The 22,519-nt window shown below is 35.1% G+C and overlaps 1 protein-coding gene across 10 annotated transcripts in view; it reads left to right on the top strand.

The window, feature by feature from the left end:
- Positions 1–22,519, top strand: part of EPHA6 (EPH receptor A6) — an 850,011-nt gene that overhangs the window by 641,478 nt on the left and 186,014 nt on the right. For all 10 annotated transcript variants that reach the window (XM_067034854.1, XM_067034853.1, XM_067034856.1 and 7 more), the window contains one exon: positions 3,669–3,854. In XM_067034854.1, coding sequence (XP_066890955.1) covers positions 3,669–3,854 — 186 coding nt within the window. The remainder of the gene's footprint in view (positions 1–3,668; positions 3,855–22,519) is intronic.

Genomic DNA, 22,519 nt, shown 5'->3' with positions numbered 1-22,519 from the left:
AGGTATTTTATTCTTTTTGATGTGATTGTGAATGGGATTGTTTCCTTAATTTCTCTTTCTGATAGTTTGTTGTTAGTGTATAGAAATGCAACAGGTTTCAGTATACTAATTTTGTGTCCTGCAACTTTACCAAATTCATTCATGAGCTCTAGTAGTTTTCTGGTGGCATCTTTAGAATTTTCTATGTATAGTATCATGTCATCTGTAAACAGGCAAATCACATTCTCTTAAAGTACAAAAATATTAATGAAACCTGACCATGTACTAGGCCATAAAGCAATTTGCAACAAATCAGATTTTTATAGAATACATTTCTAACCAAAGTACAATTAGCTTAGAAATAAATAGAAAGGTAATATAAAAAATTAGACAGTTTAAAACATAGTTTTAAATAACTTGTGGTTTATTTTATTTTTTTTGTGGTTTATTTTTAATGTAATTAAATAACATTTAAATAACTCATGGCTTATTTTAATATAAATGAGAAAATCTCTAGAACTAAATAAGAATGAAAAAAAATTTTAAAACTCATGTGGTACAATAAATGCCGTACTTTAGAGGTAAATACATATATAGTCTTAAAATGCTTATTTTAGAAATGAAGAGCTACTAAAAATTAATGCACTAAGCATCCAACTTAACAATTTAGAAAAAGGGAAATAAAATAATCACAAAGAAAGTGGAAGGTAAATAGTAAAGAAAAGATTAAAAACAGTAAATTTTTAAAAATAGAGAAAAATAAAAAATTATTTTCTTAAAAATGTTAATAAAATTATAAAACTCTGATAAAAAAGATCAAGAAAAATATAAGGAATAAGTAAACAATGTTACAGATGACAAAGGAAAAGATATAGCTACTAATAAATAAATATTTAAAAATCGATAGTAAAATATAAACAGTATGTGACAATAAATGTAAAAACTGGATAAAGGAGACAAGTTTCTAGAAGATTGTATATTACAAAACCTCAGGAGGAACAAGATCCTATATTGTCCTATATCCACTCCATAACCTGTATCAGTATTTAACAATTTTTCCCCACAAAGGAAATTTCAGATCTAAATTTTGAGGGTTGGGGTGGGATGCCAATTTTACCAAACATGTAATTCCAAAACACATATACAGAAATGCTTTCAAAGAATATTAAAGTTTTATTCCCCAGACAAATCTGTGGGCTGAAAAAAGTTTGTTTGATTTGTATTTTGGTATTAATGAAATATAATGCTAGGCAGTTTTCTTAGGTTGGATATATCACTGGACAAAAATTATTTCCTCACTTCTTTGGTGTTTGTTTCAATAATAATATTCTAAGTGTGTATTTGTTCAGTTAGCATAAAGGAATGAAATTATACAAATTATAAATGGCAAAAATGTTGCTCTATAATGTTTAGAATAATGACTCATATGACATTTGATGGTAAAACTGTCTTTTAAATAATAATTAAAAAGCTGATTGCAGAGCTCTTTAAAAAGAGATTTGTTAAGATAAGTTATGTTATATGTAATAGCATGGAAACTGCATATACTATAATAGTTAATAAAGGGTCTTAATTATATCCAGAAAAATAGTATATAGTATTAGTACATGTTTAAGAAAAATAATATAAACTTTGTGCTTAGGAAATAGAGTAGAAGTATATATACCAAAATGAGATTATATTCCAGTTATTTGGCCTATGTGGGATAGCTTCTTTCCTTTCAAGTTTTTACTCTAGCAAATGTTCTCATTTTAATGTCACTGAATTTAGATAGCATTCTACAATTGGTAGCATTCATAGTTTAATTCGCAACAGTATTTCCTTCCTAGAAACACATATAACAATGGTATATATTGCAATCTAGGACTCAGTGAAAACATCTTCTGAATAAATAAAGTAATGAAGCATAAGCTTTTTAGAAGATGAACTATGATGAATGTCTTCTGAAGGACAAAACTGACTGAATAAACGTTTGCCTAAAATAATGTTCACATTAGTGAAAATAGTGCTTTAACATGAAAACAAACTTTTTAATGTTCATTTTATTAGAATATGTGCCTGTTACTGTCCCTTGAGAATAAATAATCACATTTAAATGTCTACAGTTCTGAATCATGGTTTAATTTACAGAGTCATTACTGATTATGCATATTTTCTTTAAGATAAAACGAACTAATACAGGTTTATTATAAACCTTTGGTATATTAAAGCTATTCAAAGTCTTTATTGCTGTTAAAGAATTGTGTAATATCACTTTTAATAGTAACTCAGGACACTCACTGGCTTTTTAAATCAAAATAATCATCTCTGTATTTTTGGAAAGCTGATTTTTCTCCCAGTTTTGAAAACATTTTGACCACTACAGCTGACAGTCTACTAGCTTCTCTTAGTCATGCTTGACTAAACACAAATCCTCTGCTGTGAATACTGATTATGTTTATTGCCTGACTGAATTCCAAAATGTCTTATTTGTGCTAGTGCAGGAATCCATACATGCTGGGGGAAACGATACTGTCTCACGCTTGCCCACTCAAGTAACACTTGAAAATGTTTAATGTGTACTTTCACACAGAGGATTCAATACTGATGAAGGTGTCTGTCATGAGGATGTCAGTCCAATCGTGCAGTCAGAAAACATTAGACCCATGCTTTTCATGATGATAGACACTGGAGATTAAAATGAAGACAAAATCCCGATGCTCAGAATTTTCTCAGTGTAATGGAGAAATGAATGAATGGAAACTTACAGCTAATGAGAGAAGTGTTGTTAATAGAAAAATATAAAAGGGGGGCATTGGAGAGTAATAAAGGATCATGCTTAAATGGAGGATATTATCCAGCCTAAAATGGAAACTAATATTTGAGAACTAACTCTGTGCTAAAAGCCATCCATGTATTATCACAAGTTAATGGCTTGATAAAACACAAATTAATTATTTTACAGTTCTGGAAGTCAGAAGTCCAAAATCAGTCTCATTGAGTTAAACTCAGGGAGTTGACAGTACTGATTCACTCTAGCACTGAATATATATGTAGTAAATTCATGATAAATATTTGGCTGTTTTTTAATCTATCCATTAGAGCCATTGCTGAACTGTAGATAATCTTACTGTATTTGTATTCAAACCATGTGATGTGTAATTTAACCTGTGTGAACTCAACAATAATAGGTAATTATAGTTGAGTTCGGTGTGGTCTTTTCAATATGTTCATATACCAGTTGACCCTAACATTGACTTCTAATGGCAGTGACGCCCAGTCATATGCCTGTGCAATCAAATCAACTATATATGCCTGATGGATTCCCTGAAAAGAGCAGGCATTTGGCCCATATATCAGTATTGAGAACAGGAACAGGAAATGTTATGCAGTGATTGCTTTTCTGTAGAATTGCATTAGCATCACCCATTCTGCTAGTCATAATTTCTCATCAGATCAGGGATATCTATCAATGGAAGTTCCTGTGGTACAGCATATGAAAATGCATTTCATTATTCATTACAAATGATGCTGATTAGGCATATTGTCATTACAAGTTTAATTTTTAAGGAAGATATCTCTGTGTAAAAATGGCACACTTGAGGGTCATCATCTTAAAAAACAAAAAGATGGTACTTTGTGACAATTCAATTTTTCTGGAATATAAGTATTCTGTTTAAACAACTAACTGCTTTTGTTCATATTTTAAGGTGAATTTGGAGAAGTCTGTAGTGGACGTTTGAAAACACCAGGGAAAAGAGAGATCCTAGTTGCCATCAAAACTTTGAAAGGTGGCCACGTGGATCGGCAAAGAAGAGATTTTTTAAGAGAAGCAAGTATCATGGGTCAGTTTGACCACCCAAATATCATTCGCTTAGAAGGTGTTGTCACAAAGAGTAAGTACTGATTTTCTTCTTTTATATATCTGTCTTAATTCCTTAAATTAAAAAAAAAGCTCAATAGGAATATTACAGTCATTTAGGAGATAACTTTGTTCAGATATCATCTTCAGATATCATCACATGGAGTCTTGATATTAGTCTATGACATTATCAGAGTTTGCACTGGTCACCAAACAGCTTTGAAATGTTTTTTTTTAATTACCTGTAAATCATTTGCTAATTTAACTTGAAATAATAAATCAAGGTAAAGGGTTATATATTTTTTCCTAATTTCTGTAAGCAATTCACTTCTTCTGAACCTGCCTAAATTTCAATATTAATAGGAGAAACAGTTAAAATATTTGGGGTCATTAAGGTAAAATAGTTCTGTTTGTAAATAAATGTCATATACAAATATAGAATGCTTTAAAGTAAAACTTTTAAATAAAAAGATCTTTATGGAACCTACCTACATAAATGCCATTAGAACTGTATTATTTTAATTTATATAAAATGAAGAAAAGAATTTAAATTTCTGAAATAAAAATCCAGTTTTTACAGAAATAGTGGGATCAAAACCATTCTTTTGGGAAAAAAGTTTCTCAGAAATCCAAAACTAATCATATCATCTAAGAAACAGATTGCAATATAGTCACTTTTATTTGAATAATGATAAGGCATAACTTAATATTTCTCCTTATTTTATTCACTAATGAGTTATAACATATAAAACTCAATATATTATGGCATTATGAACTCATGAAAATAATCTAACTCTTTGAGAGGCATTTTTCTTTTGTAAAACTGAAATTTCTTTTAAAACCATTTAAATGAAACTGAAATTTCATGTTATATTTGGAAGAAGGAAAGTGTAAAAGCTTACTAGAAACATTTAACTGACTCTGTGTCTGAAACTCCAAAGTTCTTCTCACAATGCATTGACCATCATGCTATCCAAGGAGAGCAGAAAATTACTGATAGCCATGATAGTTTGGAGGACACAGAGTTTGCTTTTGATTTCAGCTGTTGCCATGGGCTGTTACTTTAGTGGCCTTAGTAGAACCTTCCAGTATTCATGCCCTTGTGTTGTTCTCTCCCACATTGATTGTGGGCTTGTCCAAGTGACTAGCCTTGGCCTATGGGACATTAACAAGTGTGATACAAGTGGAAGCATCTTACGTATTTGTACACTGGACCTTATCCTCTTGGAACACTCTGTCATGTAACTTAGTCTCCAATATTGAGCAAAGTCAGTACATATGGTGAGGCCACACGCAGAACTGCAAAGAGGAGAACTGAGGCATTCTAGTCAACAACAGGTCTACAAGAGCTCCCAGCAGATAGTCAGCACTGAGTGCCAGCTTTGTAAAGAACCATCTCAGACATTACAGCCCCTACTTCTACTGCCAGATGGCTGCAGCTGCAGATGATATTTTGTGGAGCAAAGTATCCACCCAGCTCAGTCCAATCAACCCATAAAATCATGAGAGATAATAAAATGGTTGTTGTTTTAAGCCGCTCCATTTTGGATAGTTTATTACACAGCAATAGATAACCAAACAGATGGACACCAGTTAGAATTCCACTCCTGCCACTGAAGTCTAGTGAAGTTTTAGGTAGATGATTTAACATCTCTATTGTTTACTTCCACACTATAAAATGGGGCCAAAATAAGTCCTACCCAATAGGAATGCTGTAAGGATTAATTTTATAAATGTATAAAGCATTTAGCATAGCATGTGACTCATAGTAAGCCACATTAAATGGTAGCTATTATTGGTACTATAGTTTACCATTTCATTCTCATGGCAACTCTTATGCATATCTGCTGAACCTTCAGTATTCACTGAAGGATATTGAATATCAAACGGGTGAATTAACCCACATGAGGACCTCTAACCCATAGTAAGTGGTATGTTCAAACTGAGGTCTGTCTGTTTGACAGACCCATGGGATTTTTTGTTTCTTTGCTTTTTATTTTGCTGTATCACAGTGAATAAGTCAGAGTTTTACACTTTGTCTTATCTGAATTAAATAGCATTAAATAAATGACAATCTGAATAAATAACACAATACTTTTTAAAAATAAGGAAAATATTTAGGTGAGTGGAATAAACTACCTCTCATGTAAAATTTGGAGAGATCCAGATAAGCCACAATACCTAACAAAAATGCTAATCGAAAAGAGAGAGAGAGGAAACAACATATTAATTATTTCTTTATATTTTCTGACTTCCTTGTCATTAATTTAGCATGAACCTTTCAAGTTATTCCCTCTATTTTATATCTCTCTGGAATGAAAAAGATAATTTTAAAGTTGGATTATGAACCTTTGCAAAGCATTTAAAATAATGTAAGTATGCAGTTGAAGTGCTCATATGAGTATTTATGCATGAAATATCTGGAAATAAATAACAATAAATTCAAAGATCAGATATTTATTTTCTACCTTTGATAAATCACATTCTTTGAATTATTCATGTATCCCTATGTGTTTTATTATCTATCTACATAATATTATATATAATTTGGCCCTATGAAGTAGTAGGAATTATTTATTCTAAATCAACTGATAGGTTTAATAAGATAATCTATGGCACTTGTCTGCCAGTTTGAAAGACTCAGTTTATTTCACAAAGACATTCAAACAACTAACAGAGTGATTGCTTTACATCTCTAACAATCTTGTATAAAATTGGGACCAGTGACCCTTACGTAGCCCAATTTGTATGATTCCTAGGTGAAGGTCCTCATTCCATTTTAAGAAAAAGAAAAAGAAAGAGAGAAAAGATAAGAAAAGAAAGGCTAATTGAGAAAGGATGGATTCAATATGCTTTTGAGTGGCAGTAATCATTGTAGTTTTAACTTGGAAGTATGAGCCCCACATAAGGGTGTTGTGATGATGCTGAGGTGGGTGGTGGAGATGGAGAAAGGAATAATTCCTGCAAAGACAAGTGGGTGTATTTATACTGTTATCTTCTTGCAAATGCTATGGGATTTTTAAGAGAAAGGCAATAAATAAATGAATGCCTCATTCCCATAAATACATGGTAATTGTTCCAAGATTACCTTTAAGTAGCTAAGAGATAGCTAGCAATTAATGCTGCCTAAGGACTACCGTATTGCATAAAAGATAATACTGACAAAGATAAGGATGCAGTATAGGTTTATACGGTCATGTTAGTAGAGTATCCTGGGGTTCTGAGAAATAAATTCACTGACTCTCAGTTGCAAGTAATGCAAAATTATAGATCAAAATCTTCATCAGATCCTTTTATAAATTCTTAACATGCATAATTTTTATCTTACCTATAGGTTTTATAGCCGAGAGATACATATTATAAAGTTCTTGGAAACACTTTTGCTCTTTCATACTTGTGCATATAACTACTTTTATTATAAACTTCAAAGTTAAATGATTAAAAGTATTATATAGAAAGTGTGTCAGATAAAAGTTGAACCTATTTGTTTGACACACATCACAATTTCATTAACCTATTAAGAAGCAACTGATATAGAAAGATTAATCCGGCTAAACCATTTGCTTAGCACATACATTTTCTCCAAGAAGCAAATAGAAGCCATCAGTTAGAGAACAGACTTGTAGCTATTAGTACGATGGATAGTAGCAGTTTGTTACAAGTGATGTATACACCAGTGTCATTAACTACATATCCAAAAGAGAAAGTGCTACCTTCTATAAAAAGATAAGAATTGTGGTTAAATGATAAAGAAACACAATGCAGTAACCACGCTCTAGAAGATGGGGCCCTACATTCTGAATTCATGATGATATGGAAGAACCAAAAGGAGAAAGAATGAAGTGCCTATCTCCCAGCTTAGGTACCAACTAAATGTAGGTATACTAACTATATCTCAGATAAATCATAAATCCAGTGAGGAATAATAGAAGTCAATCAGGATATCAAACAAATTCCCAAACATAAATTTATTTTATCATGGGACATTGCTAAGAACTCTAGAACAGCATAGAATCTATAACAAAGTACTGGGCCTGCACAAACCATCTTTAAATATTCCAGAATATTGAGGGCTCCTTCCAGATAGTTTTGATGGGTCCACATGGACTCTAAGTCAGAGAGTAGATTCAGGCCAGTCAAATAGACAGTAAATACACAAAAACTGTTTCTCCAGTCCCAGAACTGCATTTTAGTTGTCAAGTAATACATTCTCCAAGATTTCGACTATTACAGTTGCCACCAATATGATAGCTGCCTCTCCACCTGCTTGTATATTCTGCTACTCGACACAGGGTCTTGTGCAAGTTATTCAATGTCTTTAAGCCTCAATATTTTCCTCTGCACAAAAGATTGAAAAGTTCAGATTGTGCTACAAAACAAGAAAGGTCACATCTAACCCTAACATGTTTGTATTTCATTCCTTTGCCAAAAGAAAGAGTCATGAGATGTTGGTAAGGAAAGTTTGTGCCAGTAATAACTTACCACCCCACCTCCAACTTTATTATAATGTCAGGTTCGTATCAGTTATCAGGAAGAAACAAAAAGTGCCTTTAATAAAGTGTTTATCTTACAGTCTGTAAAGTAGAAAAGTATAGGTAGAATTTTGCTGTAAGCAAAATCAAGGTTTGGATATATGGAATATATGTTGAAGGGAGTAAAACATTCTGTGAAACTGATTCTAATGAAAGAAATTAGACTTTTTTGTGAAATTCAGCTACTCAACTAGCTAAGGTAGGTTAAGAGTTCTGTTTTACTTTGTTTTGTTTTCCTAGGAACATTTACCGAGCACCACCAAGGTGTCAGACACTACTGCTTATTAAAACCTAGAGATAGAGAAAAAAAAGTTCTCAGTGCTCTTGAGAAGCTCATTTGTTGGCTCCAGTCCACTGGGAGCAACAAACAAGTAGGCCAGTATTTCCCAATACGGTGCGGCATGTGCTGTTTTGTGTACAATTATTCATTAACTTATTCATTATTTTATTCAGAGAATATTTATTGGGTGCCAACTCTTCTAATCATTGGTAATAGAGTAGTGAAAAAGACATAGCTTTTACCTGCTGGAGGAAACAAAAAGGAATCTAAATATATCAGTATAATTTTAGATAAAGAGAAAACCTGAGTGAAGTGAAGGAGCAAGCCATGCTAGGGTTTGGTAGGATAGTATTCCAGGCAGAGGAAACAATAAGTTCTAAACCCTTGTGCTAAGAAAGAATGTGGCATGTTGGGGGAGCATCGAAAACAGCTGGAGCTAAGTAATAACAGTGTGAATTATATATTGAAAGAAAAAACTAGAAGCAGGTAAAACAGTAAGGAGGCTAGTATAGTAACCCAAGTGAAAAATGATGAGAAAGATAAAGAAATAGATTCAAGAGCTGTTTCCAAGGTTAAATTAGGAGACTTGAGTGACTGATTATATATGGGGAATGAGGGAATAGGGATGGTTTAGAAGACTTCCAGGAAGCCTCTGAAGCCTTGGTGGGATTCTGGTGTGCAGGTGCAAATGATGGGTGGTGATCAGTAGATGAAGCCATCGGGAGGATGAAATTACCCAGAAGGTTGAGGCGAACTAGCCCTAACTGGCTGAATTAAAAAGAAAAGCTGGGCTTCCCTGGTGACGCAGCGGTTGAGAGTCCGCCTGCCGATGCAGGGGACACAGGTTCGTGCCCCGGTCCGGGAAGATCCCACATGCCGCGGAGCAGCTGGGCCCGTGAGCCATGGCCACTGAGCCTGTGCATCCGGAGCCTGTGCTCCGCAACGGGAGAGGCCACAACACTGAGAGGCCCGCGTACTGCAAAAAAAATAAATAAAAATAAATAAAAATTAAAAAAAGAAAAGCTTATGAAAGAGACAGAACAACCTGGACGAAGGAGGACAGATCTCTAAGAATGAAAGATGGGTCATTAGCATAAAATGAGCTGGGAAGCCAAATAAAATAAGGATTGAGAAGCATCTATTGGATGGAGCAACTAGGAGGACACAGCCCATCACAGCACACTGTGAGAATCAAGGCCAAGATTGCAGTGGACTTTAGAATGAGCGAGGCATGTGTGCACTGCAGTCAGACAGGTAGCTTAAAACACGCAAATTAGATTGTGTTCATTTCTTACTTAGATTCCAAATGCTTAGCATTCTTGAAATCATTCATTCATTTAAGTAATATTTATTATGTGCCTAACTACTATGCGCCAGCACTTTTCTAAAGCATTAGGTATTTGGCAATGGATAAGACCGTCAAAACGCCTGCCCTCCTGGGTCAGGTCCCTGGGTCTTCTTTCTCTGGATTCATTCTCCACCATCCTTCTTGAATTCTAGATTGCTTTCATACTAAATGACAAAATCATCTCAAAACTTATTCTCATTTTTCCCATGTATTCTTTCTTTGCTAAATCCCTGAGACACTGGGAGAAAATGTACCAAACTGACCCTAAATGGGTACATAGATAACTATGGTATACAAAGATTGTTGGTAGCTAGAAGACCCAGCTGCCTTTGCAGTTACCTGCCTTCCTTCTTTCAATCATGTACAAGGCTAGATCTTTTGCTGAGGTGATAGGTAGAGGGCTTGAGGTGCTGGTGAATATTTGAACTGGCTCTTGAGAAAAGTGTGAAAGAAAACTGATCAGGAGAGGTTAGAAAGATTGTGGGTATTACTAAGAACACAAGAGAACCTGGAGATCAGGACAGAAGCTGCTGCCCCAAAGAGCACTGTTGATAAATTGAGGAAAAGAGTTGATAGCATGAAAGTAGGAAGAGATGCAACCCGAGGGAAAAGGAAAGATGAGAGGCGACAAAAAGAGAAGAAATAGAGATTTTCTCTCTTCTCCTACCATCCTTAATATTTACTATTTACTGTTTATGTAAATTAGTGATGAATTATTCTTATGCAGTTTCTGGAGTCTAATGGAGTCTCAGGAGATTTACTGCAGAGTATTTGCCATTTGGAATTATAATGTATACATATGGATAAATAGAAAATGAACCAAGTGTGACTCTGAGAAACAGTAACAAGATGACATAGTCTGGTGGCCCTGTGTACCACACTGTTCAGGCAGCACTGGGGCTAATGGGGGTCACCAGCTTATTTTCTTTCTGCCAGAGTGTACTTCTCTCTTTACAAGAGAGAATAAACTTTCCCTGTATTCAGAAGGAATTTATTCTTGTCTCTTCAGTGTTTAAGTATCTGAGTTTTCTCAAGGTCATTCACTCTAATCACCTCCCTAGATCTACTTCTAACTTACTGTCTCCTTCCTGTGGTTCTCTCTCTTTCCTAAGACAGCCTGCTAATTATTGGGTAGACTATAAGAAGAAGTATCAGGTTAAAAATGCTAGTAACAGGTTGCTCAGCCTGAAGATAACACTGTAAGAACTAGGAGAGAAAAGAGAATATAAAAACAACTTTATGCATACATAATATTGCCTTTTAATACATCAAAATAAAATTGAATAGAGCCATCTAGAGGGTGAAATCGTACTCATTTCAAAAGTGAAAATTCTTTCCAAATCATTTGGAAAGAATGATACAATTTGTTCTGGTAAAGAGTTTGATGGCTCCAAATTTGAAAAGAGCTATAGATAAATCCATGTTATAGACATTAATTTGCATCCATAAACTCAGGAGAATGAGTACCATCCTTCCAGGCTGCCAAGGTAAAGTAACCAGTCATTACTTAGGAACTTTTTCACCAAGTTCCTGATGCTCTTATGTATTGATAGGAGTGAATAAAGACCAGTAGGAATCTTAATCACTGAAACTGATTATGGGCCACTGAAAATGATTATTGGCCCCTTGTATATGTGATTTCTGATTTAAAAAATTATCTCAAAGTAATGGATGGAAATCTAGCAGTGTCCTTACTTAATCCCTTGATGAATACTTTAATGCTTGTTTTGCTGTTGTGGGACTATATTACTATAACTTTCCTTAAATTTTCACCTTCATATAATTTCAGACTTACAGAAAAAGTTATTCAAATAATATAGTTCCAGTATAACTCTGTTTCCCCTGATGTATTTTACATAAGCATAGGACTATTATCAAAGCCAAGAAATAAACATCTGTACAGTATTATTTACTTAACTACAGACTTTTATTCAGATTTTATCAGCTTTTCCACTAGTGTCCTTTCTCTCTTCTAGGACTCATCCAGGATCCCACATTGCATTACTTATCGCATCTCCTTAGTCCAGTCTGCATTTAATCTGTGCAATTCTTCAGTCTTCCCTTGTCTTTCATGACCTTGACAGTTTTCAAAACTACTAGTCAGTGATTTGTAAAATGTCCACTAGTTTGGGTGTGTCTGTTGTTTTTTCATGATTCAATTTGTGGTTATGCATTTTTAGCAGGAACATCACAAAAGTTGCATACCCTCTTTATGCATTATATCCGGGGATACATGATGTCCACGTGCATTATTCCTGGGGATGTTAACAGGGATCACTTGGTTAAGGTGGTGTCTCCTAGAAAGTTACTGAAAAATTACTTTTCCCCTCTTGTAGTTAATGTATATTTGGGAGGAGATTAGACTATGCAAATATCCTGTTTTTCCTCAGACTTTTTCCCATTAATTTTATCATCCATAGCAGATCTTAATGGTGATTTTTCTATTTTCCTCTTTCCTTCTATATTTATTAATCAGAACATTTCTTTAAGGAAGAACTGTGTTTCAGAATGTTCTGTAAATGGAATCACACAATAAGTAGCCTTTCACACCTGGCTTCTTTCTCTTAGCAGAATGCACTTGAGATTCATGCCTCTTTGTTGTTGCTGAGCAGTACTCCTCTGTATGATGTACCATCAGTTTGGTTCTGCATTCAGCGGTTGAAGGACATCTGGGTTGTTTCCAGTTTGGATGATGATTTATAAAACTGATATGAGCATTCATGTGTAAGTCTCTGTGTAAAGACATATTTCTATTTATCTTGGAGAAATACCTAGGTGTGGAATGACTAGATCCAATGGTAAATATATGTTTAATTTTCTAAGAAACTGCCAAACTGTTTTCCTAATTGGATGTTCCATTTAACATTTCCACTAGTAATTAGAGTTTCAGTTACTCTGCATCAGCAGCAATGCTTGATAATGTCATTTTTTAAAATTAGCCATTTTAGTGAGTCTATATTGGTATCTTACTGTCATTTTAATCTGCATTTCCTATGACTATTGATTTTTATCATCTTTCCATATGTGTACTCACTATCCATATATCTTTTTTGGTGAAGTGTGTCTTCAGATTTTTACCCATTTTCTTTCATTGGGTTGTTTTTCTTAATGTTGAGTTCTAAACGTCATTTTTTTTGATATTTTCTGGATACAGTTCTTTGTCAGAAATGTGATTTGTAGATATTTTTTCAGTTTGTAGCTTTTCTATTCCATGAAGAGTGTCTTTAGCAGAGTGTTTTTAATTTTGATAAAGTCTAATTTTTTTTACTTTTTTCTTTTACGGATTGTGCTTCTCTGTGTGGTATCAAGAAACTCTTTACCTAGTCCAAAGTCACAAAGACTTTCTCTTCTACTCACCTCTAGAAGTTTTACATATAGGTCTAAGATCCCTTTTTAATTAATTTTTGCATAAACTGTGAAGAATGGGCCAAGGTTCTTTTTTTTTTCTTTCTTTCTTTGCATATGGAAAATTTCACCACCATTTGTTGAATTCATTTTTGGTTTTGTTTTTAAGGTACAAGCCTGTTTTTCATCATTTTTAACTTTCTTTCCTTGCTTAGAATCCTTCAATGGCTTTCCTTCACCCACAGGACAAAATTCATGCCACTGTATATAGAAATTCAAGGTTCTAAAGATTGGACTCCACTCACAGCATATCTTTAGCCTTATCTCCTGCCTTCTCTACCTCTTAGTTTATATTCTATTAACAGTAAATCACGATGTGATTCATATTTCAAATGAAATATTCAAATGAATAGTTCAGTGAATCAATGACTGATCATATTTGATCATACTTGGCCCTCTTCTTGGAAATCCCTCTCTTTCCCACAGCCCCATCGCCCTTAACTCAACCAGCAAACTCTGCTTATGAGGGGTGACTCAGCTTATCTGAAACATCTTTTCTTAATCTTTATACTCATAGATCTCTACATTGCACTTAACATGTTGTGCTATAATTATCATTTATATGTATGACCCAAAAGTCTACTGTTTCTTCACTCTTACCCTATAATATTATGATCTCTGCACCCTTTTGTAGTGACCGAGAGTTTTTTCTGGGAGAGCAATGCAGAATCTGCACTGTCTTTTACGCCTGTTAGGGACCCCTCTTACCTTCACATTTCCTGCCCACAGCCCTTGTAGAGGCTCCAGCAGCCCAGCCACTGCCCATTAGTAGGGAAAAACTATCCTGCCATTCATTTGCTTTCTGATGACCCTTAATTTCCTGTTAATTAAGGGTTAAACTCAGTGTACTGGCCACCCCATATTCTCCATTTAATCTTTTTTTTAAAAAAATAAATTTATTTACTTATTTTTGGCTGCTTTGGGTCTTTGTTGCTGTGCACGGGCTTTCTCTAGTTGCAGCGAGCGGGGGCTACTCTTCGTTGCGGCGTGCAGGTTTCTCACTGCGGTGGCTTCTCTTGTTGTGGAGCACGGGCTCTAGGCACGCGGGCTTCAGTAGTTGTGGCACACGGGCTCTAGAACACAGACTCAGAAGTTGTGGCGCACGGGCTTAGTTGCTCTGCAGCATGTGGGATCTTCCCGGACCAGGGCTCGAACCCATGTTCCCTGTACTGGCAGGCGGATTCTCAACCACTGCGCCACCAGGGAAGTCCCTCTCTTTTTAATCTTAATTTTCTATTCTAGTTTCATCTTACTCTCCCCTCAAGCTCCCTCCTCCTAAATCTCCAATACATACCCCCAGATGAATATTTTATATGACTTGCTTTTGGATAGAGGGGGAAATCCTATGTTATATTGGAATGGGGATTTGGGGAGGCCATGATATCTTGAGGATAGTCTTTATTTTATTTATTGTGGTGCCTAGCATGGTGCTGAGCATACAGTAAACACTAAGTTCATATGAATGAAGGAAACTTGTAAGAAAGAAGGAAAAGGAAGGAAAGGACAGGGGTAGAATAAAAAGAAAGAGGGACTAAAGTAAAGGAAAGAAGGAACCTAATTTTTCAAGGACTTCAAGCCCAATTTTAAATTTGAACACTCTCTAATGTCAGTTACATTTATATGAAATTGGCAGCTTTTCTCATAATTGTGCTTCTCTGTACTTTTGTAGTTTCTCCTTCCTCTGAACAGCAATCATATTTTAGCTGTTTTTCTCCTATGAAATTTTAACTATATATGTTACATTATAATTATTTAGGAAGATGTCTTTTTCTACTGTACCAGGATCAACTTCAAAGTAGGACCACATTACCTAGTCTATATCTTATATGTTATAACACTCAATCTCAACTTCAGAATGGGTGAAGAAATATGGTAGTGTGTTTCCTCAGCCTGAGAAATAAAAGTAGACACAACTTAGACACTCATGATTGAGATACAGCTACAGAATGATGTGAATTTATTGACATTTTTATTAGGTTACATCAATCACTGTGAGTGAATTTATTCGTTTCCCACTCCTCACAAATGTCAGCCAAAGACATCAGTGATTTTTTTTCTCCTTTTCATTCAGATGCAATGGCTATTTCAGGATTCTTGGACCTGAAAATAATGCATTGACCTTTCCCCTAAACATCAATGGCATGATTCTCTTGAAAGAAGCTCAGTTTTCATTTTGGCAGAGGCATATATTATATGGGACATGCTATTGTAGTTGGTATAGCAATCCATAAATACAGAATGCTATGGCACCTCTGTGACTTTGTCCCTATTTCATATACCTAATCACTGAAGTATTCCATTACACTGGAATGAAAGTATATAAAAATGCCTTCCATTAGCTGGGGTTTCTGTGATTTAATGATTTCTTTAATATAGATAATATCTCATTGCAAGAAATTCCAGGATATTGCCTAGGGAAAACAGGTCTGGATAGGAAGTATAAGGCTGCTGGAGAAACTCAAGCAAAAGGAAGGGTGGCTTAAAAAGAGGAAGATGCAAGGGTGAGCCTTAGCAGGATTTCTTAGTTTGTTCCAAGAAATGGAGAAACTAGTTATTTCCCTAAAAGAGGATTTATAATTAATATAAGTATTTCTTACATGTTAGCTAAATAAATTTACTAAAACAAAAACAAAAGCCTCCCTTATGTCAACTCTAACATTCCAAATTTTTCTGCCTCAGTGAAACAATGTTTCTAGGTCTTACCTAGAAACAGTGTTTTTAGGTGATGGATAACAGACTCAGAAAGTATTTCACACCAAGTACCTCCAAGTAAAAAAACCTGGAAGACTACATTTATCAAATAATGAAAGGTTTAATCATACAACTTGTAAAGCTTAAAATTACTGAATTTAATAAGATGGGCCAAATGAAACAGTTGCTAAAACTAAAATAATGCTACCAGTTCTCTGATATATTTCCCAGATTTTAGCTACAAGGGAAATTCTTAATTGCCAAGGAGGCCCACCCTTCAGTCTAATTACAGGAACCTATTCTTCTTACAATTAAGATATTGAGAACTGGCTTGGAAAGCAGAAAGAAAAAAATCATTGGTAGAGAAGCTGGTGTGGATGGAGCAAATCCCTTTTTAAGTCAAATTTTAATCCCTTCAACCTACCCAATAAAGACTTCAAAGTAATGATCATTAATATGCTCACTGATTTCAGGAGAAGAACACAGTGAGAATTTCAACGAAGAGTTATAAAATATAAAGAAGAACCAAACAAAGCTAAAGAATAAAATAACTGAAATTTTAAAATATGCTAGAAGAAATAAACAGTAGTTTAAATGATACAGAGAAATGGATCAGCAATGTGGAAGACAGATTAGTGGAAATCACCCAAGCTGAACAGGGAAAAAAAAATTTTAAGCAAGGATAGTTTAAGAGGCCCCTGAGACAACTTCAGGCATACTAACATCCGCATTATAGGGGTCTCAGAAGGAGAAGAAAGAGAGAAAGGAGCAAAGAAATTATTTGAAGAAATAATAGCTGAAAACATCCCTAACCTGGGGAAGGAAACAGACATCCAAGTCCAGGAAGCACAAAGATGCTCAAATGAGATGAATCTAAAGAGGTCCACACCAAGACACATTATCATTAAAATGGCAAAAATTAAATATAGAGAAAGAATCTTAAAAGCAGCAAGAGAACAGATACTAGTTACTTACAAGGGATGTCCCATGAGACTATCAACTGACTTACCAGCAGAAACTTTGCAGGTAAGCAGGGAATGGCACAATGTATTAAAGTGATGAAAGCAAAAACCTACAACCAAGAAGATGCTACCTGGCCAGGCTGCTGTTCAGATTTGAAGGAGAGGTAAAGAGTTTTACAGAAAAGCAAAAGCTAAAAGTGTTTAGCACCACTAAACCAGCTTTATAAAAAATGTTAAAGTGACTTCTCTAAATGGGAAAAAGAAGACCACAGCAAGGAATATGAAAATTACAAAAGAAAAAAAACTCATTGGTAAAGGAAAATATACAGTAGATCATCCACTTATAAAGCCAGTAGGAAGGTTAAAAGACAAAAGTGGGAAAACAGTGTCTATCCACAATAGACAATAAGCGATACACAAAACAAAAAGATGTAGAACGTGATGTCAAAAACGTTAAACATAGAGGAGGGTGTAAAACTATAGGGCAGTCAGAATACATTCAACCTTAAGAGATCATCACTTAAAATAATCACATATGTATATAAGTTGTTATATATGAACCTCAAGGTAACCACAAACCAAAAACCTGTCATAGATACACACACACAAAAAGAAAGGAATGCAAACATAACGCTAAAGATAGCAACCCACAAACGGGAGAATAATTACAATTGCAGAGGTTCTCCCCAAGGAACACGGTGTCTGAGCCCAACATTAGGCTTCCTTGCCTGGGGAACCTGCTCCAGAAAGAGGATCCCCCAGAACACTTGGCTGTGAAGACTTTGAAGGCCAGTGGGGTTTACTTTCATGAGATTCAGAGAGCTGTGGAAATAGAGGCCCCACTCTTAAAGGGAGCACACAAAATGTCACATGCTCCAGGACCCAGAGCAGAAGCAGTAATTTGAAAAGAACCTGGGTTAGATCCACCTGCTGATCTTAGAAAGTCTCCCACGGGACATGGTCCTGCCCACCAGAGGGCTCAGGACCTGGCACCACACACCACTGCACAGATGCTAGGCCCAGGACCCCCAGGGCCCTGAAGCCAGAGACCCTGGGATACAGGTCCACCTGCCAGCTGGCAGACACCAGCCCCAGGACAACTGTAGTCCTGCAGCCTGCCATTGCAAGACCAATTCCACCCATCAGCAGGCCAACATGAGCTTTGGGACACCCCAAACCCCAAAGCCAGCTGTGTTAAGAACAGGTCCCACCCACCAGCAGTCCAACAGCAGCTCTGGGATCCCTGGGCCCTGTAGCCAGACCCCAGGATTCCACTTTTCCCACCAGTGGGCCAGTACTAGCCCCAGGCCCCCCAGTGTCCCATAACAAGCTGCCTCATGGCCCAGCCCCACTACTTTCCCAAGACTGAACCAAGAAGAAATAGAAAATATGAACAGACCAACTGCCAGTAGTGAAATTGAATTAGTAATTTAAAAAAAACAAAAACAAAAAACTCTCAACAAACATAAGTCTAGGACCAGATGGCTTCACAGGTGAATTCTAACAAATATTTAGAGATGAGTTAACACTGATCTTTCTCAAATTATTCCAAAATTTTCAGGGAAAAAAATGCTTCCAAACTCATTCTATGAGGCCAGCACCACCCTGATACCCAAACCAGACAAAAGATACCACAAAAAAAGAAACTTACAGACTATTATCACTGATGAAAATACATGCAAAAACCCTCAACAAATTATTTGCAAACCAAATCCAACAATAAACCAAAAGGACCATGATCAAGTGGGACTCAACCCAGGGATCCAAGGATTTTTCAATATCTGCAAATCAATCTTTGTGATATACCACATTAACAACCTGAAGAATAAAAACCATATGATCATCTCAATAGATGCAGAAAAAGCTTTTGAAAAAATTCAACATCGATTTATGATAAAAAAAAACTTTCCAGGAAATGGGTATAGAGGGAACATACCTCAACACAATAAAGGTCACATATGATAAACCCACAAGTAACATCATACACAAAGGTGAAAAGTTGAAAGCATTTCCTCTAAGATCAGAAACAAGACAAGGATGCCCATTCTTGACATTTTATTCAACATAGTATTAGAAGTCCTAGCCACAATAATCAGACAAGTATAAGAAATGAACGGAAACAAAAATGGAAAGGAAAAAGTAAAACTGTCACTATTTGCAGATGATGTGATACTATGCATAGAAAATCCTAAAGAGGCCACAAAAAACCTACTGGAGTTCATCAATGACTTCAATAAAGTTTCAGGATACAAAATTAACATACAGAAATCTGTTGCACTTTTATACACTAACAATGAACTACCAAAAGGATAAATTAAGGAAACAATCCCATTTACAATCACATTAAAAAGAATAAAATGCCTAGTGATAGACCTACCTAAGGAAGTAAAAGACATGTACTCACAAAACTATAAGACACTGATGAAAGAAATTGAAGTCGACATAGATGGAAAGATATACTGTGTTCTTGGATTGGAAGAATTAATATTGCTAAAATACCCACACTACCCAAGGAAATCTTTAGATTTAATCCAATTCCTAGAACAAATAATTTTAAAATTTGTATGGAAGCACAGAAGACCCCCAAATAGCCAAAACAATCTAGAGAAAGAAGAACAGAACTGGAAGTATCATACTTCTCACTTCAGATTATACTATGAAGCTACAGTAATCAAAACAGTATTGTACTGGCACAAAAACAGACACATAGATCAATAGAACAGAATTGAGGGCTTCCCTGGTGGCATAGTGGTTGAGAGTCCGCCTGCCAATGCAGGGAACATGGGTTCGTGCCCTGGTCGGGGAAGATCCCACATGCCGCAGAGTGGCTGCGCCCATGAGCCATGGCCACTGAGCCTGCGCGTCCAGAGCCTATGCTCTGCAACGGGACAGACCACAGCAGTGAGAAGCCCACGTATCACACACAAAAAAAAGAACAGAATTGAGAGCTCAGAAATAAACCAACACACTTATGGTCAATCGATCTATAACAAAGGAGGCAAAATATACAATGGAGAAAAGACAGTTTCTTCAATAAGTGGTGCTGGGAAAACTGGACAGCTACGTGTAAAAGAATGAAATTAGAACTTCTCACACCATATACAAAAATAGACTCAAAATGGATTAAAAACCTTAGGTAAGGTAAGACCTGAAACCATAAAACTCGAAAAAAAAGAACACTGTTTGGCATAAATCATCACAATATTTTTTGGATCTGTCTCCTAAGGCAAAGGAAACAAAAGTAAAAATAAACAAATGGGACCTAATTAAATTTAAAAGCTTTTGTACAGCAAGGGAAACCATCAGCAAAACAAAAAGATCACCTACTTAATGAGAGAAACCATTTGCAAATGATATGACCAATAAGGGGTTAATATCCAAAATATATAAACATCTCATACAACTCAGTATCAAAAAAACAAACCAATTAAACAAACAGAAGACCTGAATAGACATGGAAGACATTCAGATAGTCAACAGGCATATGAAAAGATGCTCAACATTGTTAATCATCAGAGAAATGCCAATCAAAACCACAATGAGATATCACCTCATACCTGTCAGAATGGCTATCATCAAAAAAAAAAAAAAAATACAAATAACAAATTTTGGCAAGAATGTGGAGAAAAGGGAACTCTTGTACACTGTTGGTGGGAATGTAAATTGGTGCAGCCACTGTGAAAAACAGTATGGAGGTTCCTTAAAAAACTAAAAATAAAACTACCATATGATGTAGCAATTCCACTCCTGGGTATACATACAAAGAAAAGAAAAACACTAATTCGAAAAGATACATGCAACCCAATGTTCATAGCAGCATTATTTACAATAACCAAGATAAGAAAGCAACCTAAGTGTCCATCAACAGATGAATGGATAAAGAAGATGTGTTGTATTTATATAGTGGAATACTACTCAGTTATAAAAAAAGAATGAAATGTTGCCATTTGCAACAACATGGATGGACCTGGAGGGTATTATGCTTAGTGAATTAAGTCAGACAGAGAAAGACAAATACTGTATGTTATCGCTTACATGTGGAATCTAAAAAATAAAACTAGTGAATGTAACAGAAAAGAAACAGACTCAGAGTTATAGAAAACAAACTAGTGGTTACAATGGGGAAAGGCAAGAGTGGAAAGTCAAGATAGGGACAGGGGATTAAGAGGTACCAACTACTATGTTTAAAATAAATAAACTATAAGGATATATTATACAGCACAGAGAATATAGCCAATATTTAATAGTAACTATAAATGGAGTATAATCTATAAAAATTTTAATTACTATGTTGTATACCTGAAAGTAATGTAATATGGTTAATTAACTATACCTCAATAAAAATGTAATTATATTTTAAATAAATTTTTTAAAAAGAATAAAATAGGAAAAGTTTGAGGTATAAGATGTATTCTTGAAACTTTCAGACATTGATTAAAAAATTGAAAGTGACAAAAACACATGGAAAGCTGTGTTATGCTCATGGATTGGAAGAATTAATATTGTTAAAATATCCATGCTACCCAAGGCAATCTACAGATTTAATGCAATCTCTATCAAAATACCAGTAGCATTTTTCACAGTACAAGAACAAAAAATTCTAAAATTTATATGGAATCACAAAGGACCCCAAATAACAAAAGCAATCCTGAGAAAGAACAAAACTGGAGGTGTCATGCTCCCTGATTCCAAACTATATTGCAAAGCTATAATAATCAAAACAGTATGATACTGGCACAAAAACAGACACATAGATCAAAGGAACAGAATAGAGAGCCCAGAAATAAACCCACACTTACATGGTCAATTAATAAATGATAGAAAGGTAAGAATACACAGTGGAGAAAAGACAGCCTCTTTTATCAATGATGTTGGAAAAACTAGACATCTGCATGCAAAAGAATCAAATTGGACTACTTTCACACACCATATATCAAAAAAATCTCAAAATGGGTGGATGACTTAATGTGACCATTGATAGATGAATGGATAAAGAAGTTGTGATGTGTATATACAATTTACTATTTTTCAGACTTTTAAAAAATGAAATCTTGCCACTTATAACAACATGGATGGATCTAGAAGGCATTATGCTAAGTTAAATAAGTCATACAGAGAAAGACAAATACCATATGATTTCACTTATATTTGGAATCTAGAAAGAAAACAAATAAAATGAAATAGGACTCACAATTGCAGAGAAGAAATGGATGGTTGCTGCAGAGAAGGAATGGGTGGTAGGGGCAAAGAGGTGAAGGAGATTAAGAGGTACTAACCTCCAGTTAAATAATAAATAAGTCACAGGGGGATAATATACAGCATAAGGAATATGGTCAATAATATTGTAAAAGCTTTATATGGGACAGATTGTTACTAGAATTATCGTGGTGATCATTTCATAATACTGTATGTGCAAGTGTCAAATTGCTATGTAGTGCACCTGAAACTAACATAACCTTGTATGTCAACTATATTTCAATT

Source organism: Kogia breviceps, chromosome 5 (genome assembly GCF_026419965.1).
Source record: "Kogia breviceps isolate mKogBre1 chromosome 5, mKogBre1 haplotype 1, whole genome shotgun sequence".
Taxonomy (NCBI): Eukaryota; Metazoa; Chordata; class Mammalia; order Artiodactyla; family Physeteridae; genus Kogia; species Kogia breviceps.
This window is presented reverse-complemented; position numbering and strand designations above follow the sequence as displayed.